Below are 21,683 nucleotides of genomic sequence, written 5' to 3'. Positions count from 1 at the left end.
AACCGAATCGAGTAGGAATAGTGACGTCAAGGTTTGTTGTTGATATAAGGTATTCTTGCTCAGGCACATATCGCGGGCGGCGGAAGAGGATGGTCTTTGTCAGAATGCTCGCGTGTCCTCTTAGCCAATGAGAAATCAGAACAGGCCTTGAGCAGGCCAATCGGAGCAGCCACTGAGGGAGGGAGAAAGAGATCCAATCAACGGCAGCCGCAGGACGTGAAGCCGAGCTTTGATTGGCTACGGCAGGAGCGGCGGGGTTTGCCATTGGGTTACGAGGTTTGAAGGTTGGCTTGGCGCGCGGCGTCGATTGGCTGGGGGGGGCGCGTGGGCGGGGCCGGCAGCGGGGCGACGCCGATGCCGACACAAGGAAGCGGCTTGGCGGCCCAGGCTCTGCGCGGGGCCTAGCGGCGCAGCGGGCACGGCTGGAGGCCACGGGCGGAGGGTTACTGGCGCGCCTGAGCCGTTGCCGTCGGCCTCGCCCGGCTCGCTCCCCGCAGCTCGCGCCATCCCTGTCGGCGGCGGCGGCGCGGATGGCTGCGGCGGCGGCGGCCCCGGCTCTGTACGCCTGCACCAAGTGCAACCAGCGCTACCCCTTCGAGGAGCTCTCCCAGGGCCAGCAGCTCTGCAAGGTCCGCCGGGGGCGGGGACCCGCGCGGGGCTGCGGGGAGGGTGGCGGGGGGACGGGAGAGGGGGTGCGCCTGGGGGCTGAGGCGGGACAGGTAGGCGTGAGGGGTGGTTCGGGAGAGGGCTGCGGGGGCAGCTGAGAGGAAGACGTGGGGGAGGGAGCTGTGGGGCAGAAGGGGGGGGACCTGAGCAGAGGTTGAGGGTGGGGGGAGGAGGGGTCACTGGGGACGGGGGGAGAAGTTGGAGGCGAAGGGGGGGCCTGAGCGGGGGAAGAAGAAGAGGGGCTGAGTGGGGCTGTTACTGGGCACAGGGTTTCTGGCTCTACCACATCCGCTCCCTGCCTGTCCCGTCTGTAATGCTGAGGCTGCACCTTGTTCAGGACAGGAAGTTCCCCAGCTTCGGGTGATGCCCAAAGGGGCCTTTTTGCCCTGGTGAAGGGATGAGCCAACTCGAGCTCTCGCACCACTTTACAAAACCAGTTACACCCCCAGTGTCTGGCTCTGCTCATGGGTCTTGCCTAGAGCTACAGTCTGAGTGAGCCAGGATGCAATGCCATTTGGGGCTGGCCAGGGCGTAGGGGCACTTCTGGGCTATGGTTATGTATTAGCACTTATGTTCACCCTCACACCAGTGTTGAGCATTAGTCACGCTAATCCTCTGCTTAGCTGTACCTGGAAGAAAATGATAATGGTGGGTTTTAAACATCCCTACTTGTAAAATACTTCAGAAATCATTTTCTATTTTATGATAAACTTCATAGTCCCGTCACACTTTCTGCATTCTGCTTCCTGTGGAAAAAAGGGGGTATGTTCTTTATTGAATCTGTTACATCAGACAGTTGCTACAAAACTAAATGGCGGAAAGCAAGTTGTAGGAAAAACTATTCTGTAGTTTTTTTAACCACTCAAACATCAATGGATGTATACAATAACAATATATAAAAGGTATGTTAAGAAGTCAGATGAGACTAACTTGTAATGTCATGGTTGTTCGCTTTGATAAATGGTTACTGACTTTTTTTCTTTCAGGAATGTCGAATTGCACATCCCATTGTAAAATGTACTTACTGCCGATCAGAATTCCAACAAGAGAGGTATGTATGTGTTCTGAAACTATTTCAGCCTTCAGGAAGGAGTATTCAGTTGACACAAAACACTTCCTTCATGTGTGGCTAAAATCCCAAATTCACAAACATTGCTGTGGATTATCAATAATACCTTCAGAGGAATGCTGTGTCTTAAATCACGTGTTGCAATAATGCATATAATTATCAATGAAAATATTAGGCTTTTGGAAGTGAATTCTGTGAGTTGGCATTAAACAGCCACAATAACTTGCTTTCTGTACTGTCCCAAATGTACTATATAAACATAAAAGAAGGCAGACTCCTTCCATACCTGGTTGTCTTTAAGTAGACATTGGGTGTAGCTTATATTTGCATGCATATTATATGGTAATTGCATATGGGAAAGAATTTGAAAGTTTGTGCTTGTTGTTAAATTCAACTTTGCAAAATCTTCTCTTTAGCAAAACTAACACAATATGCAAGAAATGTGCCCAAAACGTGAAGCAGTTTGGAACGGTGAGTTTGCAGTTCATTGTCAAATATACATACATATTTCAGTTTCAGTTTGTCTATAAATGCAAAAGACGTTACAAAGAGTTGCATGTATCTTGGTATTATAAACTTATTTAGATTATTACTAGTTCAGTTTGTAAAATATTTTCAGTTACAGACACTATTTTACACACACACACACACACACTCACACTTTCTGAAAAATTAATCTTTTGGAATGAAAGTTTCTGTTCTTACTCTCTGACCTAAGAAAAATCCTCTGAAAAGCTTAAGGAAAAAACCCTCAGCTATTTGAGTCTTTTTCCCCAGTTATAAAAATTAACATACTTTTTCACAAAATTTAAAAAATGGTTCAGTTTGAAACCATTAATTCAGGGTAATTCACAACCAAGTTTGATAGTTATGAATCATGGAAACTTGTTCATCCTGCACATGTAGTAGAAATTAAAGTCTGTGTGCATTTTATATGTACGTGGTAAATCCCTGCATGTTTTCATAAATGCTCACTTGACAAGATATGCTGCTAGCTATCCGAGAGACTTAGTGTCCCCTTGGTATTTTTTAATGAGCGACTCAAGGTGAAAATCTGGTTATGCACTATAAAGGTTCCATTATTAACATAATACAAAAATGAAGGTTCCTGAAGGAATGTTGATTCCACTGTGCTGTCAAGTATGCCATCAAATTCTAATTGTGTAATGTGGGCTGGTTAATATTACTGTAGGAATGGTTTATATTTCCTCATCTTTAGTTCTAACTTAGTGCTGTGTTAGAAAAGATTTGCGTGTAATAATAGAATCCATATTAATGAACAGTATTTACGTTAAATTGCACTGTATGCTTTTAGAGAAGGTGTTGGTAATGCATAGCAATTTCTCATGTGAACAGAAGCACTTAAATCTTGTAAACTATGCCCTTAAATTAACACATTTTTACACGAGATTCAATTTATTGGACTAGTTCAGTTTAAAAATTACCAGCATGTAATTTACCCAGCTCTTTGTAAACTTAAACTGGATAAAGTAGGATCTTTTTTGGAAGTTCTAAAGGATTGTAATACATCTCACCAAGCATCATATAGATGCACCAACACTTGGGCAATACTTTATCAAAAAAGGAAACCGCCTCGAAGCAAAATAAGGTCATATATGAACTAGAAGGGAATTTTTTAGAAACTGATTAATTTTAGTTTCTAATTGTGTGTCTTTATTGGCTTCATTTTATAGTAAAGGTTAAACTCCATTAACTGACCTTTAGTTAGCTGAAGGTTTGTTTTACTCCCCATAGGGTTGTAGGAGCAGGCATTATATCTGAAGCCTGTACCTGCAGTGCTCTGAAGTTCTGCAGTGCTCAAGTCTCTTGGCTATTTGAAGGGTCTTCCTCGTTCTCAGAAACCTTCAGAGAAGTGCAAATGATCTAATTACTCTTTTTCAGATTTAGGTAGATTTCTCAATGACAGAAAAAATGTTTGACCTTATAAATTGGAGAAGGCAACATCCAAAAAAACTTATGCACTTCTTTCACAGAGCATGTAGGCTAGTTTGTGTGCAAAACACTGTTTATTTTTGTCTCAGTTGAGCTAGCATCACTTTAAAACAAACCAAAAAAATTAGGGCCATCATTGATTTAAATATCAAATTTTCCTCCTGTTCTTAACTTCAAGTTCTAAAGACTAGTTTAGAAGCATGATTATTTTTAATAATTGTAGTGCTAATTTGTTAAGCATTTTAAAATGTACTAATTTCTAGTTCTCCATTGTTTTTCAGCCCAAGCCTTGTCAGTACTGTAATATTATTGCAGCATTTATTGGCACAAAATGCCAGCGTTGCACAAATTCAGAAAAGAAATATGGACCACCTCAGACATGTGAACAGTGCAAGCAGCAATGTGCTTTTGATCGCAAAGAGGAGGGAAGAAGGAAGGTATGCTTTGTTGTGGTGGTACTGTAAAGGCTGGGTCTGAAAACGAAAGATACAATTTGAAATATTTCCCTCTTCAAAAATAGCAGGCGTTAATTTCCCAAATAGCAATGTGGTATAAAGAGAATTTCATTAGGCTTTCTAACAAAGATCTGACACAGCATTTTGTATTAAACTTCTGAGTCATGGAGATTTGATGCTTCTCTATTGACTTATTCTGGAATAAATTCATTCTTTTTTTACAAGCTAAAAATAATCTGACCATGGCAGTTGAGTAGTCTGTTTTTTTTTTTTTCACCCTAACCTTCAACGCTACAAATTTCCTTAGCTTGGATCTGTCACTTCCACCTTGTCCGATCCTTCAGTTTGAAAGAGTTCCTTTTAACCATAGAATATAGCTGAAGAGAGGAAAGAGACTGCTCTCCACAGACCTGTGTATTTTAATTTCTTAGAGGGGCAATTGCCAAAACCATTTGTCCAGAAAGTGATGGTGAAATGACATTATGGGTGAGCACGTTTTTTAATTGAACTCCAGAACAGTGCTGTCAACAAGAGACTTCTTTTCTCCTTAACTGCTACAAAATAATTTACTTGGTTTGTATTGCAGCTGGTTTAGGCTGGCTGATGCTGTCCTGAGTAAAGAAGACTTGAGTGGCTGCGTCATTCCTAAAGTAAAAATTTACTTAGGAGTAGGGATTTTCCTCTTTTTTTTTTTTTTGGTGGGGAGAGGGGTTGGCATTGGGGGAGGAATATTTGATATATGTCCAACACATGTTGTTGTAGCCATTTTTACAGGGCAACTAAAATGCTGAAGAGGAGAGGATTCACTTTTCAGAAGTGTAACTTAACTAGAAAAAATGATGCACTATATTGAGTTGATTTCATTTGATGTCATTTATTGTAGAAGGTAACTACTGGCCTTCATTGCCACATCCCACAGTGTATCGAAAAAAATATTGTGGCACAAAAATGGACTGTTACTGTGTATATTTCTAACTTTTTTTTGTGTATATTAAAGAATAAAATCTGTGTTCTGGAGTCCCAGTAGTGGTAATCTAGCCAAAAGAATTCTAATCAAACCAATTTAAGACTGACTTACACAGGGATAATAGATGAAGTAAGATTTTTTTCCTCCAGAGATATTTCTCCTAGTACTAAGTACAGTTGCCCACTTTTTGTGAATTTTTTCCTAAAAGGTTGATGGGAAGCTGTTGTGTTGGCTTTGCACACTGTCCTACAAGAGAGTACTGCAGAAGACAAAGGAACAGAGGAAGAGCCTAGGGTCTTCACATTCTAATTCGTCATCCTCGTCTCTTGCTGAGAAAGACCAGCATCATTCGAAACACCATCACCACCACCACCATCATCGTCACAGCAGCAGCCATCACAAGTAAGTACTCTGAAACTTTATGGAACTTGAAAAATCTTGTAACTTCTATGAGACAGGGTTAGTAGCGAAATGAAAGTAGCTGTTTACATTACTGAATTGAAAATCGGAATAACATTTTGTGAATTTATTCCACAAATCCAGCAGAGTCTCAGTACTGCTATAAATGGAATGGACTAGAGTTAACTTAGTAGAAAAAAACCTTTTGGCAGTCTAATTACCAGCTGATGTTGAAACTGCCCATAAGTCTAGAAATGCTGATAGGGTTACTTATCTGAAGAGTAGATAAATGATGTCATGGCACCATCTTCGGGATAGAAGCAGGTCACCTTTGATTTTCCCCAATTATTATAGTAAATGTAATTCTTGCCAGAATATCCAATGCTGACTGACATTCATGGTGTTACCCTAAGGCACCCCACCCTTACCCTTCCATGGGCTCAAGGTGTAACTTGGTTAATTTAGACACCCCCACCCGTTCTAGGGCAAAAGGCACCTACCCTTACTCAGTTCTTAAGGTTCAGGGCCACCCATACCCTGTTCCTAGGGCTCAGGGAGTAATCTTCTGCAGGTTTGCAGAGCCTTTTACTAGTGAAAGAGCCTTGCATAGTAATATTCTTAGTTTCTTTATTAATAGTTACCAAAACAGAATGAACACACACACCATACAGTGCTCACCACTCCCAATAAGGCAAATGAACTTTTCCTGGTGGCCAGTCAGGATCAGGTCATCTGGGACTCCTCCAACTTCTGCACAATATGGTTGGCAGGGTGTTGAGGTCTGGCAGCTGTGATCTTGGGCTGTGTCCTGGAGTTAGGTTCCAAAGAACTTCGTTTTGGACCCCTTTATATAGTTTAAACTTGAGTCCTGCTTAACTATATCTGGGGTCCTATCAAATTCACAGCCATGAAAAATGCATCACGGACCTTGAAATCTGGTCTCTTGTGTGCTTTTATCCTATACTATACAGATTTAATGGGGGAGACCCGTGTTTCTTAAACGGGATCCTGATCCAAAAGGTGGTTGCTGGGGGTGGGAGGATTGCAGTATTGCCACCCTTACTTCTGCGCTGCCTTTGGAGCTGGGCGGCCGGAGAGTGGTGGCTGCTCTGAAGGCAGCAGCACAGAAGTAAGGGTGGCAATACCATACCATGCCATCCTTATTCTGTGTTGCTGCTGTGGGTTGTTCTGCCTTCAGGGCTGGGCTCCTGGCCAGCAGCCGTCGCTCTCCAGCCAGCCAGCTCTGAAGGCAGCACCGACACCAGCAGCACAGACATGGGTAGTGGTACAACACCCCCCCTACAATGAGCTTGCAACCCCTCCTCCCCCCAAAAACTCCTTTTTGCATCATGACCCCTACAATTACAAAACTATGAAATTTCAGATTTAAATATCTGAAATCATGAAATTTACGATTTTAAAAATCCTATGACTGTAAAATTGACCAAAATGGGCCATGAATTTGGTAGGGCCCTAGCTATACCTTAACCAGTCATTTTAAACTAAAATATTACAAAATAAGTCTTTTACCAGTCCTAATGTATTGCAAAACAATTTTTCAACTAATCATACCACACCACACCACCTTAGTTGATTTAAATCTTGCAAAATTAGTCATGCAACATACAGAAACAATCAAAGAAACAGACAGAAACCATACAGATAAACAATAGAGAAGTAAAGACCATAAAGGCAAAACAAAAAATAAATATAGATGTCATAGTCACAACTGTTAAGTGATTCCTTGACAGACAGAATGCTATCAAGCAAAGTTTTCTTTAAACATCTTAAGATCTGTTTTTTTATCTGGTGGTGGTGGGTACTATTAGGACAAGATCTCCATCTTAACAGATATTTCATTGTTAATGTAATTTAGATGGAATGTGAGGATGTGACTTCTTTTCTGCTTTTTATCTCATGTCAGCTGCTCCCCTAATGTGGCTGCAGAAAAAGGTCTCAGACCTTACAATTGGGTGGCTGTCATGTCAGTAGCAGGGCAATGCTATTGTCATTTTAATTTTTTCTTTTAAACTTGCCACTCTAATCATGCTTCAGAGTGTTTGCAGCTGTCTTGCTGTGACTTAAACAGTGGACCAATTTCTTTTGTCATGTATCTCTAGTTTTGTACACTTGTAAACACTTATTAGTCTTTGTAGGCAGCTGCTTTCAAGGATTTAGTGTTTTGTTTTACCATTCTGTTAAAAGGATGCTTGTGTAAGAATCATACAGATGTTATCTGTAGGCTGGAAATAGTTTTACTTTAGAACCTCTTTATAACATTTTGTATTTCCTAGATTGAAACAATGAAAAATTATAGCTGAAGTGCATAGATTCCTAAGGCCACCCTAAACATTTTTATTATACACTTCATTTTTCAGTTGCTCAAGACATTCTTACTATCTTCTAAGCTGAAACTTTTGCAGGTCTGATCTAATCAAAAATTACGTTTTAAAAAAAAAAGCTTGAGGGGAAAATTGGTTCAACTGCTCTTGAAAATGAAGACCAGGGAGGGGGGAATAAATTGCAATTTTCCCATTATAAAAGAAAGTGACTTTTGGCAAGCAGGTGAATAGTAGGAAGGATAGGTACCTTTATAGTGTCTGGTGAAAATCCATTTTGACTTACCCAAGATATAACTGCTCAAATCTTAATTCATGAGAGCATGATAAATGTCTAATAAATAAAACATTTCCAGATAACTTCCTGGTGTCATAAAGAAAAGAGCTTCAGTGTGTATGCATGATTTGCTTGTATTTATTAAAATGCACAATTCCAAACTTAAACAGAGTTGATAACTTCAATTGACAGGTACCTTCCTGTGTAAACCGCCTCTGTGTTTTCCCACCAACTTGCCCTATCCAATTTTATTAGTATTGTTGGTAGATCAGTGCACATGCAGGTTTAAAGTGTGTAATGAATTCAATTGGGCTCTGAGGAGTTCAGTTTCATCCAATGCAATCTAAGTTGCACATACGTTGAGCATAACCATTTCACTTGTGCTCTCCGGTCAGCTTACCTTGGAAATGAATTAAGGTACAACTTGTATTTGAAAAAACAAGTTCTGTTCAAAATTGCCAAGTATTAAAATAATGTTTGCAGAAGTAGGGAAATACTAAAACCAAGGCTGAATTGTCAACCCTAACGCTTCCCCTTGTGCCTTATGATAGCATGCAGTAGTTTAAAGGCTGTTTTCAAATGAGCCTGGCCTTGATGAGGAGTAATCCCAAATGTGCTTACTAAGTGCCTTGCTAATTATCCATCCAATTACAAATTTATAAACTGAGCTGCTCTGCTGCACAAAACTTAGATATGGATGCTTTTTCAGTTTCAGATAGTGGTTATGGAATTTGACCTGTATTAATTACATGTATTTCAGAATCAGCAATCTAAGTCCAGAACAAGATCAGGGACTGTGGAAACAGAGGTAATTGCATTGCCCATTTCTGAATTTTTTAGCAAATGAATCTTGTATTCTTTATTTGAAAGGTAATTTTTTTTTTCATACTTGCATCTCTGATTGTTCAAGACTAATCTCTGTGTATGAGTCATTTCATATGTAAATAGTAGTAGGTTGCTCAGTTCTGCAGTATGAGACCATTCTACTGCTTTTGATTTATCATATTTGTTGTTTGATTTCAGCCATAAATCCTCTGCAGCTATTCAGAATGAAACTCCAAAGAAAAAACCCAAACTGGAATCCAAGCCATCCAATGGAGATAGGTAAAGTTATATTCTACAGCTGAGATAGTTGAACTAAGTAGACCATCAGTTTGCTGCCAGTTGCTGTTTTTATTTGGCAGATTAGAAAGGCGAAAAATTACACTTTTCATCCTAGTAACTTTTAGGGTTTTATGGCAGAGTGCTGTTAGTCAGTTGAGAGTTTATCAGTAGAAAGCTGACACTGTCCCTTTTTTTAGCTGCTTTGGGAAAAGGGATGCAAAAGTAGAGCATAAGGCCATAGCTATCAAACAAAGAATATTCTGACATCAGTGATTTTTCAGAAGGACACAGATTTTGAATCTGGTGCTTTAAACTGATGTAGTATCTAGAAAATGTGTTTGGACCTAAATGTGTGAGACTGAACAATTTATTCTGTCTCTGATCAACAGTTGGAATAATGTACAAAGAGGCTGCTTCACTTAAGAAGAATTTGACCCCCTCAAAGCTAATACTCAATTATATTTCTGCAGGTGTATGTAATGTGTGCCATTAGTAAGGTAATTTGCCAGTTGCATCCATTTCTGTCAGGTACATACTTTTTTTGCATTAGTCCTTAAGGATGTTTGTGGAATTGTTAATTTAAGCAATTTGAACTTTGAAAAATGTGTTATTCTGTTGATGTTACAAGTAACAGGTTTTTTTTTTTAATTTTAGTAGCTCTATAAATCAGTCAGCAGACAGTGGGGGAACTGACAACTTTGTCCTCATAAGTCAGTTGAAAGAAGAAGTGATGTCACTCAAACGTCTTTTGCAGCAAAGAGATCAGACTATCTTAGAAAAAGATAAAAAGGTAAAGGCTACAGCTGCTTAATAAGACCTTATTAAATTTTTTCTTGTATCTTGTAGACTCAAGGAGCTGTCAACTTAAATTGTGTTTGAATGTTAAAACAAAATTAATACCAAAAATTTGTGTTGTGACTAGACATTGCAACGTTACCAAATTGTCCTTTTAAAAAGTTAAGTAGCAGACTTACACAGCTTGGATGTATTTTAGCTGTAAGGCAACTCTCCCTGAACGTAATGACTAGTGTGAAATGTATACAAGAGACTCACCTTTCAGGCAGCCTACTGTCTTAAAAACAGCCCCAAATATTTTAATTTTGCCAAACTTTTATTAGAAGCTCATTTCTTAAGCAACTGATTTGTTGACCAGTTTAAGATTGTGTCCTTTGGTGTAAATGGGTGCTGTTGGGACTGCAATGTTAGGTTCTTGTATTGGTATATTGAATCTTTGAGGCTAAACTAATTAATCTGGACCACTTTAGAATGCTTAGAAAGTCCTTATCTCTAGCTGTTCAGTGGCTTAATTGAAATGAATTGGGCAGTCCAATTCATAATACAAAAGCTACCATTACCTTTTCTGGTAGTCCCATTGAAGTCAGTGGGAGGCCTTAAATCAGTCTGAAACTGAAACTACCTTTTGACTCTCTTTAAATTTGATCTAGGTGAAACACAAAAAGAGCAGTGTGTGGAAGGTTGTACTCCTATTGTTAGTCTAAAGTGGGCACACAGTGACATGCATTTGTGCCCTTTTTACAAGCAAAACACTAAACTGAATTTTGTTGCTTGAGCTGAGAACTTTGTTTTTATATTCTGGGGTCATTGGTCTTTGCACATAGTTTCTCCCTGCAGTACAGTTTGAATTAAATAACTGGCTGAAAGCAAATGCAGTACTTAATCTAGCTGGTCCCATTTATTAACGTGAATGTTCATATGTCCCACTTTGTTCTCACTTCATGTCCTTGTAACTTGGTGGTGATTTGAGTTCCAAACATTTTTCAGAACACTTATCTTTAATTCTAGAATAGTGATTGTTGGTGCAATTAGTCCTTTTACATAAGCACTATAATCAGATAACTAAGACTACCAGTGAGTAGATATTGTAGCTAAACATTTACAGTGTGTGTATATATACACACTATGAGTTGCTTTAATACAGTTCTTCATTTGTCCAATTTTCTCCATAACTCACCAAGAGGATATTTGATAGAGCTGATGTTTTGCTAATCATGTTAGCTAGGAGGTCCAGTTTGGTGTAGATTAGAACAGACAAAATGCAGCTCGCAATTTGAATGATTGACAAGGCAGAGGACAATACTTGCGTTAGAGACAGTGATTAGTCTTCTGCTACATTTTATTTGTCACTTAATGTTGTAATTGCAAAATCCTTGTTTCAGAATTGTTAGCCGAGCCATTTTAAATATGGCTATTCATTACTTTTAAGTTTAGGGAGCAGAGGATGTTTTACAGAATATAGTCTACTTTTGAAAATGTAAATTCACTTTCCTCTGTGCAGGATTCTCATTCCTGGGTCTCTGCTCCTTAATGCAAAATAGCTGGAACTCCCCAAGGTTTAGGTGAGAAGTAGCAAGTAGTAGCACAAGCAGTCCTCAGCTAGTGGTGGTATGATATCCCATGCCTTAACCACTACTTTCAGAACCTTTCAGTTTCTTTTCGACCTTGATAGCCCTGCACCTCTTCAGCTCTTAAACACTCAGTACCTAACTGGTTTCAGAGTGACAGCCGTGTTAGTCTGTATTCGCAAAAAGAAAAGGAGTGCTTGTGGCACCTTAGAGACTAACAAATTTATTTGAGCGTTACCTTCCGTGAGCTACACGAAAGTCTTATGCTCAAATAAATTTGTTAGTCTCTAAGGTGCCACAAGTACTCCTTTTTCTCAGTACCTAACTGTTATGAATATATTTTTGTCTTCAAATTTTTTCTTACCCTGTGGCCTCTGTTTCTCTAGGAGCATTGATAGGGTTGCCAGCCTCTGGGGATCATAGAGAAACTTCTGTTTGGTCTGAGTTTTTTTTGTTTTGGCAACTTGTGCTTCAGCTCCTTCGTATTACTGTTAGAACCTTTTTCTTGGCATCTCATAGTTCTCTGAACTTCAAAGCTTTTTAGGTATTAATTTCTTTCAGAATAACATCCATTTCCTCAGCACCTGGGTGGGAAGGAAGACCAGTCATACCTCCATACAGTACCTGTATGGCTGAAAGGTCTGTTTATAAATGATCATATTCACAGAATCCTCAGCCTGGGAGTTAATAATTCAAACTAGTGGGACAATATGTGCAGGGCCTAAAGATATTTGCCTTGTGCACCCAAGCACTGAGAAATTTCTTTAAGCCCTCCTTAAGGCACTCTCCAGAGACTCCCATAAGTCCAGCATGTGGTCAGCCTGGTTAGCTCTGAAGGAAAAAATATAAAAATATAAGCCTTAATCAGCCTCTGACCACCTGGACTCTAGGCCTGCAGTGCCATGCCTTGTTTCCCTCTAAGCCCAGCAAACTAGTTCCCCTGGGGGGAAAAAATTCTGTTTCATCCCATCCAAATCCAAGGACTCTACCACAAATCAAGGTCTCGGTGCTCAATGTCTATGGTACTGACTTTTGTCACATCAGACTTTGAATTTTCTTTCAAACAAATAATTAGCAGGAGACGCCAGAAGAGAGCCACCTGCCCTCCAACTCATCACTTCCAAAGACTTGGGGCACCTTCACATCATAAGACCACGGCATCTTCTCTTCACATTGGTTCAGGACAGGGAAGACTGCTTTGGGGAGCCTCCATGGTGTGTTCAGCAACCTAGCCGTGTCTCTCCTGGTGATTTCGTACCGTGTAGTGCCATCACTAATGCTTGCCTCTGATCCTTCATCAAAATAAGCCTGAATTGGATACTGTACCCCAGGATTGGCTCTTTCAACAAACAAAGTACTGGCCTTTACTAGCAGTACACAAACCCCACAGCTCCTGTGCTGAGAGTCTGGGCACAGCCATTGTTGATGCCTTTTGAGATGGTTAATGCTCCAAGTGCCCTTTTGGCTCACTACTTTGCTGCCTTAATAGAAGCATGATGGTGGTCAAGGATACAATGTCTGCCTCCTGGATGCAGAACAGATTAACTGAAGGAGTAACAAGACATGCTCTGTAAGGATTTGACTTTCTCTAATGCATAAAGTTGGTGGGATCTGGATTAGCACCAGTCCAGGAATTTAGAAGGGCAACAATTAGTACATACGTGGAACAAGAGCCTCCATCCAATTGAGTGGCCATGCTCTTGCATCCTATTTTGGACCACTTGGCAAAGGTGTGTCAGACAACTCACACGACTTCTTTTGCTTCAAATGTTGCTGAGAAGTACATATTGCCCAGGACTCTGCCAGCAGTTTCTCCCATCCCAGTGAAAAGCTTGGTGGTCAAGACAACCATGGCTAGAGAATACATCAGACAATTATTCTACACATCAGAAACTGCTGGGCCTTCATGGCCCAACGGCATATTAACTACTGGGGAGCTGACTGAATGTAGTCCACAGGACAGATACCAGGAACTCAAAGATGGTTGATAAAAGTGTGGGGCTGAGCCAGTACTGGGTGCAGGTGTTCTTTTATATGCAAGTGACAAGGTAGCAAGAGCTATTGCATCAGGAATGGATTTCTGTAGGTCTGCTTGCCTACAAGTATCTGGGTTCCAAAAGGAGATTTAGAAAAAATTCTGTTCTGAGAATATTACGTAGCTGGTATGTCGGAAGAGTAGGAATTACTTGTAGTTCTGCATCCCTGAAGATGTCATCTTGCAGAATTTTCTCTTTCCCAGCTCCATTCAGAGTGGAAGGGAATCTTTGTAAGGTTACTGCTCTTTCAACCCTTTTGTTATGACTGGCTTGTTTGGCTCTGGGAGGCTTCGCTTCCTGATAAATGAGACTTGACTAGAAGGCTCCAAGGGTGGCACTGCAGGTCTTACATGGCTTGTACTTCTGCCCACTGCCTTTGGGGATCAATACACCTCTAGAGCATTTTTCTGCCTGTTTCATCGTTGGTATCTGAGAGCCAGGGGCAAGAAACCTGTAAGCTAGTCTTTAGAGGAGAATTAAAAGATAAGTAACTTTCCTATATAAACTTCACTTGTGATTTAATTCTCCAATCAATGTACTGTTTGCAGTGGCAATTCTAGATCTCTTGGAATTTACTCTCCGTTTAGGAATGAGATATAATAGACTTATTCTTCAGAATCATTTTATTATGTCTCTGTAGATATTTGCCATGTAAATTACAGCTTTATGCTAATTAACTGTTACCATAGTCCATCTTGGCCAGTATCCTGTAGCCAACAATGGCCCGTAGTACAGCTTCAGGGGGGCAAAACAAGGCAATTATGCAGTGATTCACCCATCTTCCACACCAGCTTCTGGTAGTCAGAGGTTGAGGGCTGTCCTGAGCTTGGGGTTGTGCTCTGACCATCTTGGCTAATAGACATTGATGGACCTATGCTCCATGAATTTATCCATTTCTTTTTTGAACCCTGTTATACTTTTGACCATCACGACATGTTCCACAAGTTACTTGTGCACTGTGTGGAAAAAGTACTTCCTCTTGTTTGTGTTAAAGCTAATGCCTATTAATTTCATTGTGTGACCCTTAGCTTTTGTATTGTGTGAAAGAGTAAATAACACTTGTCTTTTCACTTGTCCAAACCATTCTTGATTTTTATAGACTTAGTCATCTCTTTTCTAAGCTGAAGAGTCTTAACCGTTTTTCTCTCCTTGTACGGAAGCCATTCCATATCTTTGGTCATCTTTGTTGTCCTTCTTTGAACTTTTCACTGGGCCCTTTTTTGAGCTGGGGTAACCAGCACTGGACAGAGTATAAATCCATGGTGTCCCCACACCTCGAATATAGTGGCATTATGATATTTTATCTATCCCTTTCCTAATAGTTCCTAACATACGTTAGCTTTTTTGGCTGCTGCTGTGCATTGAGCAGAAGTTTTCAGACAGCTATCCCCAGTGACTCCAAGGTTTATCTTGGATGGTGACGTTTAATTTAGAATGCATCGTTGTATATGTATAGTAAGGAGTATTTTTTCCAGTGTGCATTACTTTGCACGAATCAATGTCAAATGTTATCTGCTGTTTTGTTGTCCAGTCATCAAATCATAGGAATGGAAGAGACCTCCAGAGGTCATCTAGTCCAGTCCCCCTGTGCTCATGGCAGGATTAAGTATTAACTCAGTCAACCAGTTTTGTGAAATTCCTCTAACTTCTCGCAGTCCTCTTTGGACTTACTAGCATGAATAATTTTGTATAATCTGCTAACTTTGCCACTTAACTGTCTTTTTTCCAGATTATTAATGAATACATTGAACAGCATAGGTCCCTGTGCAGATCTTGGGGGACCCCGCTGTTCACCTCTCCATTGTGAAAACTGACCATTTATTCCTATCATGTTTCCTGTCTTTCAACCACTTACTGATCCATGAGAGGACCTTTCCTCTTATCCCACGGCTGCTTAGTTTCCATGAGAGCTTTTGGTGAGGGACCTTGTCAGAGGTTTTCTGAAAGTCCAGGTACACTGTATCAACAGGATCACCCATGTTGGATCACATGCTTGTTGACTCCCTCAAAGAATTCTAGTAGATTGGTGAGGCATGATTTCCCTTTACAAATGCCACATTGACTCTTCCCCAACAAATCCTGTTCATCTATGTATGATCATTCTGAAAAACTTTACTATGGTTTCTGCCTGTTTGCCTGGTATTGAAGTTAGGCTCACTGACCTGTAATTGCCAGGATTCTGGAGCCTTTTTTAAAAAAAATGGTTTTACAGTAGTTACCTTCCAGTCATCTGGGACAGAGCCTGATTATAGTGACAGGTTCCACACAACAGTTAGTAGTTCTGCAGTTTCAAATTTCAGTTCTTTCAGAACTCTTGAGTGGATACCACCTGATCCTTGTGACTTATAACTGTTTAACTTATCAATGTGTTCTAAAATCTCTTCTACTGGCACATCAGTTTTGGACTGTACTTCAGATTTGTTGCCCAAAAACCAGCTTTGTGCCAGTGTCATAGCTAAAGCCTGGCAGATGAGTCTCATGGCTGAAAATAAAGCTAAGTATTGTAAATCAGTGTGATCCAACATCTGAAAATACTTTGAAGGACTAGTCTTCCATATCCAGTTCCCAAATGGGACTTTCACACGTAAAAGAGATATTTGACTTGTGCTGTAAGATATTTTTAACCTTGCTGAGCTGTCAACACAAGAAGCAGTAAATGAAGAAAGTAGTCAGTGTCCCCGAGAGACTTTTATGCCTCAAAAAAAGTTATTTTATGGATCTAAGTTAATTAAAAATACATATGAGGTAGCATTCCAAAATATCCTTATAGGAATTGTTTTTCTTAGTTGACAGAGTTGAAGGCAGACTTTCAGTACCAGGAGTCTAATTTAAGGACAAAAATGAACAGTATGGAAAGAGCTCACAAGGAAACAGTGGAACAACTGCAGGTAAATACTTAAATAGTTTTAATAGAATAGGTGTCAAAATATTTTGTATACTTGCTTTGAGAAATGAAATAGTTTAAATATAACCATTGTGCACTGTCATCCTTGCATGAGTTACCAGTCATTGAAATGGATGGATCAGTTACCCTCTCTGAGCTGTTTCAGGTTCTCACTCTCTCTCTCTGCCTGAGTTACACCTGCATTATCTTCAGTTTTCTTTTCAAACGTAACCACTAGATAGCTACTTTTTAAGAGCAACTGAGGCGCATCCTCTCTTCTCCCCCCAGGTAGTTCCTCATGCCCCCCTTCTCAAGGGGCATACCTCATACTTTAAGAAACACTGATATACCTGTTCTGTGTGGTATAATGACCTAGCATAACTGCACAATTTTATTGCAGTGCAAGAGGTTAATCTTGCAATGATGTAACCTACATTGAAAGTACAACTGTTTTAAGCAGCAGGAAAACCTGAATCAATTTATAAATTCTAGAATGAACAGAAATATCTACAATGCAGTAGATTGATTTTTGCAAATCCGTGTGAGTGATTTGGCTTTGTCTTCCTTTATAAAGCTAGTGGAAGATGTGGAGCTTAAATACCTGAGCTATGCTGAAAACTTCTGCTGTTATGTTGATTTATTCTCAGGAATAGAAGTTTTACACAAGGGTGGCTTCATAACTTCAGCAAGACAGTTGTGCATGGCATTGTTGAATAACTGCTCCCTCCTATTCAAGAAGTTTGTTGATCTTTCTGCAGTGTGTCACTGATGGATATAGTACTGGAATTAAGAGTAACTATTAGGACTTTTGAACAGTGTTTCTGTTATGTTTAAACAGAAGAGAGTGTTTCTATAAATCTTTCTTTTTATCTATATTACAGGCCAAAAACAGAGAACTACTCAAACAGGTTGCTGCGTTGTCAAAGGGTAAAAAGTTTGATAAAAGTGGAAGTATACTAACATCTCCATGAGGAACTGGTTACTTAAATGAGGATTACTACTCAATGTAAATTTGAGTAATTCTGTGAAGCCCTTAAAATCCTGTGTAGTGGAAAAATATTTTTGCACACAAGATTAGTCGGCATGTTTCCTACACATTTTTATAACTAATATGCAGCTTTTTAGTTAAACTGTTCAGATAAAGTACTTCAACTGGCTTGAAGAAATTTATTTTATTTTTTTTATATTGGGAACTTTTTTGCCAGCAATAGTATTTAACAATTGCAGAGGGATAATACAGCAGTGCTCTCTTTAAAACACATCATGCAATAACAAAATAGGTGTACTTTCTACAGAGTTCAAAGCAGCAACTGAATCCCTTAAACTATGCTAACTTTGGCCAAAAGTTCAGTTTCAAGTTTATAAATCTGCAAGGGCAACACTTTTGGAATAGGAATATGGACACTGGGTTCTGGCAACTGTTCTTTTGCTTTGTATTAAAATATAGGACATTTAGGTTGGAAATCATGGTGCTCTTAAATGAAACTCAAAAGATGTATACATATGTGTAAATACAATTGTAACAGTTATATTCTTAGTGATAACAAGTGAGTAACTAGTGTTTTACATTCTTGTGATTGGAATTTATTGAAAGATTATCTATTGTACAGTACCAGAGGCAAAGTGTGGTTTTTTTGTAAGACTTACTGTAGACTTTTTTCTTGCAAGTGCCTTTCTCCAACTGTTTATTTATAGGAATGTTGGTATTTTGTACATAACATTTTTGTTTTAAGATCATGTTTAATAAATGGTTGTGTATATATAAATGTGTGTACAGAGGAATCAAAAACAAAGATCAAAGTTGCTAGTGCAGTGCTTGAAGCAGCATGAAGAACTAGCTAATTGATGGATAGTGTGTATTGACTTCTTTAACCTTGTTAGATTGCATCTGTGGGGTTTGTTGAGTCTGGTTAGTGCTTATTATGCCAAACACTTCCTAAATAAACAATTCATATGGTTTTTGCCACACTAGACGATAATGCTTTATGTATTTTTCCTGTTGGCCCAGTACTAATTTTTTTAATTTCACAGCAAGCATTGTACTCCCAGTGTTATATCCCAAAATTAGCAGTATAGTTAATACTCACTACTTTATTTTTAAAACTTGCATATTCACTTTGTCTTGGTTTTAAATGTACTTAGTTGTAACTTATGGTCACTTTTTAAGTAACTAGATTGACACGTACTTAGTTTATGTAAAGATATACATCGAGAAAACAGTAGCCAAAACTGTAATGGTCAGTACATAAATAAAGGGAATGGATGTGGTGTCAAATGAAAACTTATTGTTCAACCCCTCGAATGGAATCTTCTGTTTTTACATTTAGTTAGCTCAGTTTTAGCTCTGCTCCTAATGGACATCAGTACAAGTGTCTTAGTAGGATGAAACAACTTCGCATAACTGGGGGTACACTGTTTAGGAAAGCAAATACTTGGAATAGTCGTCTGTCAGATGGGAGCTCCAGTTCAGATGTGGACATTGATTTGGTGACTCAGGAGCTGCTTGCACTTCAGCTAGCTTTATTGTCTGTGACACCTTGCTGCTTGGAGGACTAGAATCTAAAGTCCTCTGGCTGTCTACCCAGATGCTACTGAATTGTGAACAACTTCAGCAGTTTAGACAGACTTAGTCTAACGAATAACTTTAATTTGGAAAAAGCAGGCTAGCTTGTTTCATACAGTGAAGATGTATTTGGTTTTTTTGTACATGAAGATCAACTTTGTAAGTTTATAAAAACTGTTCTTTAATAAACTTATTAATACAGCTAGGGTAGAAAATGCTGCTGCTATCCTCTTGGGATGTTAGTTGTATTGAGAGAGTTTTAAAAAAAAAATTAGGAGTTTTTCTGACTTTCATTAGTTCAGAGTAATATTTTGATACTGGGGGCTTTTCTCTCCAGTTTACTGGCCACCAGTCCATGGTGCATGTGGATTTTAAAAACCAATTCAGAACCATGCACATCAAATTGAAGAATTATTCCATTAAGTGATTCTTATTCAAACCTCCTTGAGCTGCAATATAAAATTTTTTTAAGAAAAAGTTCAATATTATACTTGAATTTTATAGATCCCAGTGCTAAAAACATTTAGGGGCTTCACAGTATTTAGTTATAATTAAATACTTGATCTCTTTATTCTGTAACCTAACTTAACTTTAATTTTTAAAGTTTGTAAACTAGCCAATCAAATCCCAGTCCTGACGAATGCGATCCTGGAGCTGTAGAGCATTGACATAAGGAACTGATTGTACTGTAATGTGCTTTTTAGCCTGTTTTTAGTTGTCAGTTAACATTGACAGGTGATTGCCACTTTGGCTCAAGTTATTTATGTATTTTAAGTCTGTGAATATTGCAGTCTCTTTTTAGATAGTATGTCTAAATATGCATCCTGTAGTGAAGCTATTCAGTTGTCCACATTTATAGACTATTGAAATCCTGTATTGACACACATCTGACATTTTGTACCTTTTTCTAAATCCAATATTTCACAATAAAAGCTTGTCAAAACATTTAGTTGTCTGTTTTATATTACTCAGAAAGTCATAATTTTGTTTTAAACATCCGTAGTGCCAAACATTAACCAGAACTCAACATCAGTCCCACTTTTGAGGGGAATTGTGAAGGATCTGTTCAAAGAACTAAGCTGCCATAGATATTGCATACATGGAGCATTCTTCAAATTGCAACAAGTGATAGTTTTTGAATAATTACCTACTTTAGTGACTCAATATATTATTGCTATTCTCTGTTATAATGTGATAATGCATGGAGCCACTTCAGGGGAGCGACTACATGTCTAACTCAAGAGAAATAGGCCTGGTATAGACCTAAAACTTAGGCCAACTTAATTTTCACAGCCCTGAGTGATGCAGTTTGCACACCCTCTGCAATGTAGCTATGTTGACAGAAGAATTATTCGTTTGACCTAGCTACTGTCTCAAGGGGGTGAATTTGCTGCAGCAAAGGGGAAAAACCCCTTTTGTTGCTGAAGTAAGTGTCTGCACTGCAATGGCTCTAGCTTCTGCTCTGCAGTTGTCACAGTAATGCTTGTAGGGTAGACGTACCCTTAGTGAGACTTCCTAAGCATTCAACAAAAACTTAGAGATGCTATAAAATTGGGCATGTTTAACTAAAAGATTCTCTTCCAAATTGACAATTTCCTCATACTTAGTTTTGATAGAGCGGCTTCATTAAACTGCAGGCTATTTCTCAATTCCTTATGCTTCACCTTCAAAAAGCTGGTTACTTCATTTTATCATCTTATGCTCTCTGTGGAGAGAACAAGATATTTTCTTGGAGTTTACTTTGCCTTTAGCATCGGCCTTCCGAAATAGTGTTTCTATGATTTTCTTAGACTGTTTTACACTAAACTCTTACATATATGAACCATCCACATCATTATAGGAAACGAATTGGATGGGCTTATTAATGTATAGCATCTTGGAACTAATGTGAGGTCATCCTGTGAGTTTTGAAACTGCTTAAAGTGACCCGCATTCCATCATTGGAAAGACTCTGATATTAATCTCACAATCTTCAGTATGTTTACTTGGCGTGGCTCAGCTCCGGCGCCAACCACTGCTATTACAAGTCCTGTCATCGCTACAATGAAACCAGTCTCAACAGAATAATACTCTTAGGCTAGTGCAAACTTGGGTCAGGCCCAGAGCTGAAGAATAGCTCTGCGTAGCTCACAAGCTTGTCTCTCTCACCAACAGAAGTTGGTCCAATAAAAGATACTACCTCACCTACCTTGTGTCTCTATGTGATTTTTTAAAGCTGAGTGAGTTGCATGTGTGGATGTGACTCATTTTAAACCTGGCATATCTATATAGCTTATATAAGTAAACTTGAGTCACAGGATGAATCAAAAAATCCAATTACAAGTGCCTGTACAGGGTTATGTATTGTTTAATGAAATCTGATTTTAAATTGGCGCAAGTTGTGTATAAACAAGATCTCCAGTCTTGGCGGTCTGCAGCACCTCCAAGAAGCACTGAATTTACACTTTTTTTTAAAACAAGTTATAGTGAATGCAAATTGTCAGATCTGTAATCTTTAGCAGAATAAAAAGTTTTGTACAGCATCCTTATTTTCTATACATGTCCCTTTTTATTGTGTTCTTGAAGTTTGACTGGTCTGTAAAACTAGTGTAATAGACAGTAACAGTGG

General features: G+C 39.1%; 1 protein-coding gene across 3 annotated transcripts; it reads left to right on the top strand.

Moving 5' to 3' along the window:
* The first annotated feature begins 355 nt into the window (after positions 1–355).
* Positions 356–20,020, top strand: FAM76B (family with sequence similarity 76 member B). Of its 3 annotated transcripts, none has more exons than XM_077808454.1 (10): positions 356–629; positions 1,653–1,717; positions 2,152–2,206; positions 3,970–4,125; positions 5,319–5,512; positions 8,886–8,933; positions 9,149–9,229; positions 9,887–10,019; positions 16,415–16,516; positions 17,394–20,020. In XM_077808454.1, exons 1-10 carry the CDS (start codon positions 531–533, stop codon positions 17,481–17,483), a joined length of 1,023 nt encoding a protein of 340 aa, XP_077664580.1. In that variant the 5' UTR covers positions 356–530; the 3' UTR covers positions 17,484–20,020. The 3 variants fall into 3 exon arrangements, with proteins under 3 accessions (XP_077664580.1, XP_077664570.1, XP_077664588.1); XM_077808444.1 differs by having other exon boundaries at positions 9,884–10,019; XM_077808462.1 differs by lacking the exon at positions 17,394–20,020 and adding an exon at positions 17,160–17,387 and having other exon boundaries at positions 9,884–10,019.
* The last annotated feature ends 1,663 nt before the right edge of the window (positions 20,021–21,683 follow it).

This window comes from Eretmochelys imbricata, chromosome 1, assembly GCF_965152235.1.
Source record: "Eretmochelys imbricata isolate rEreImb1 chromosome 1, rEreImb1.hap1, whole genome shotgun sequence".
NCBI classification, from domain to species: Eukaryota; Metazoa; Chordata; order Testudines; family Cheloniidae; genus Eretmochelys; species Eretmochelys imbricata.
This window is presented reverse-complemented; position numbering and strand designations above follow the sequence as displayed.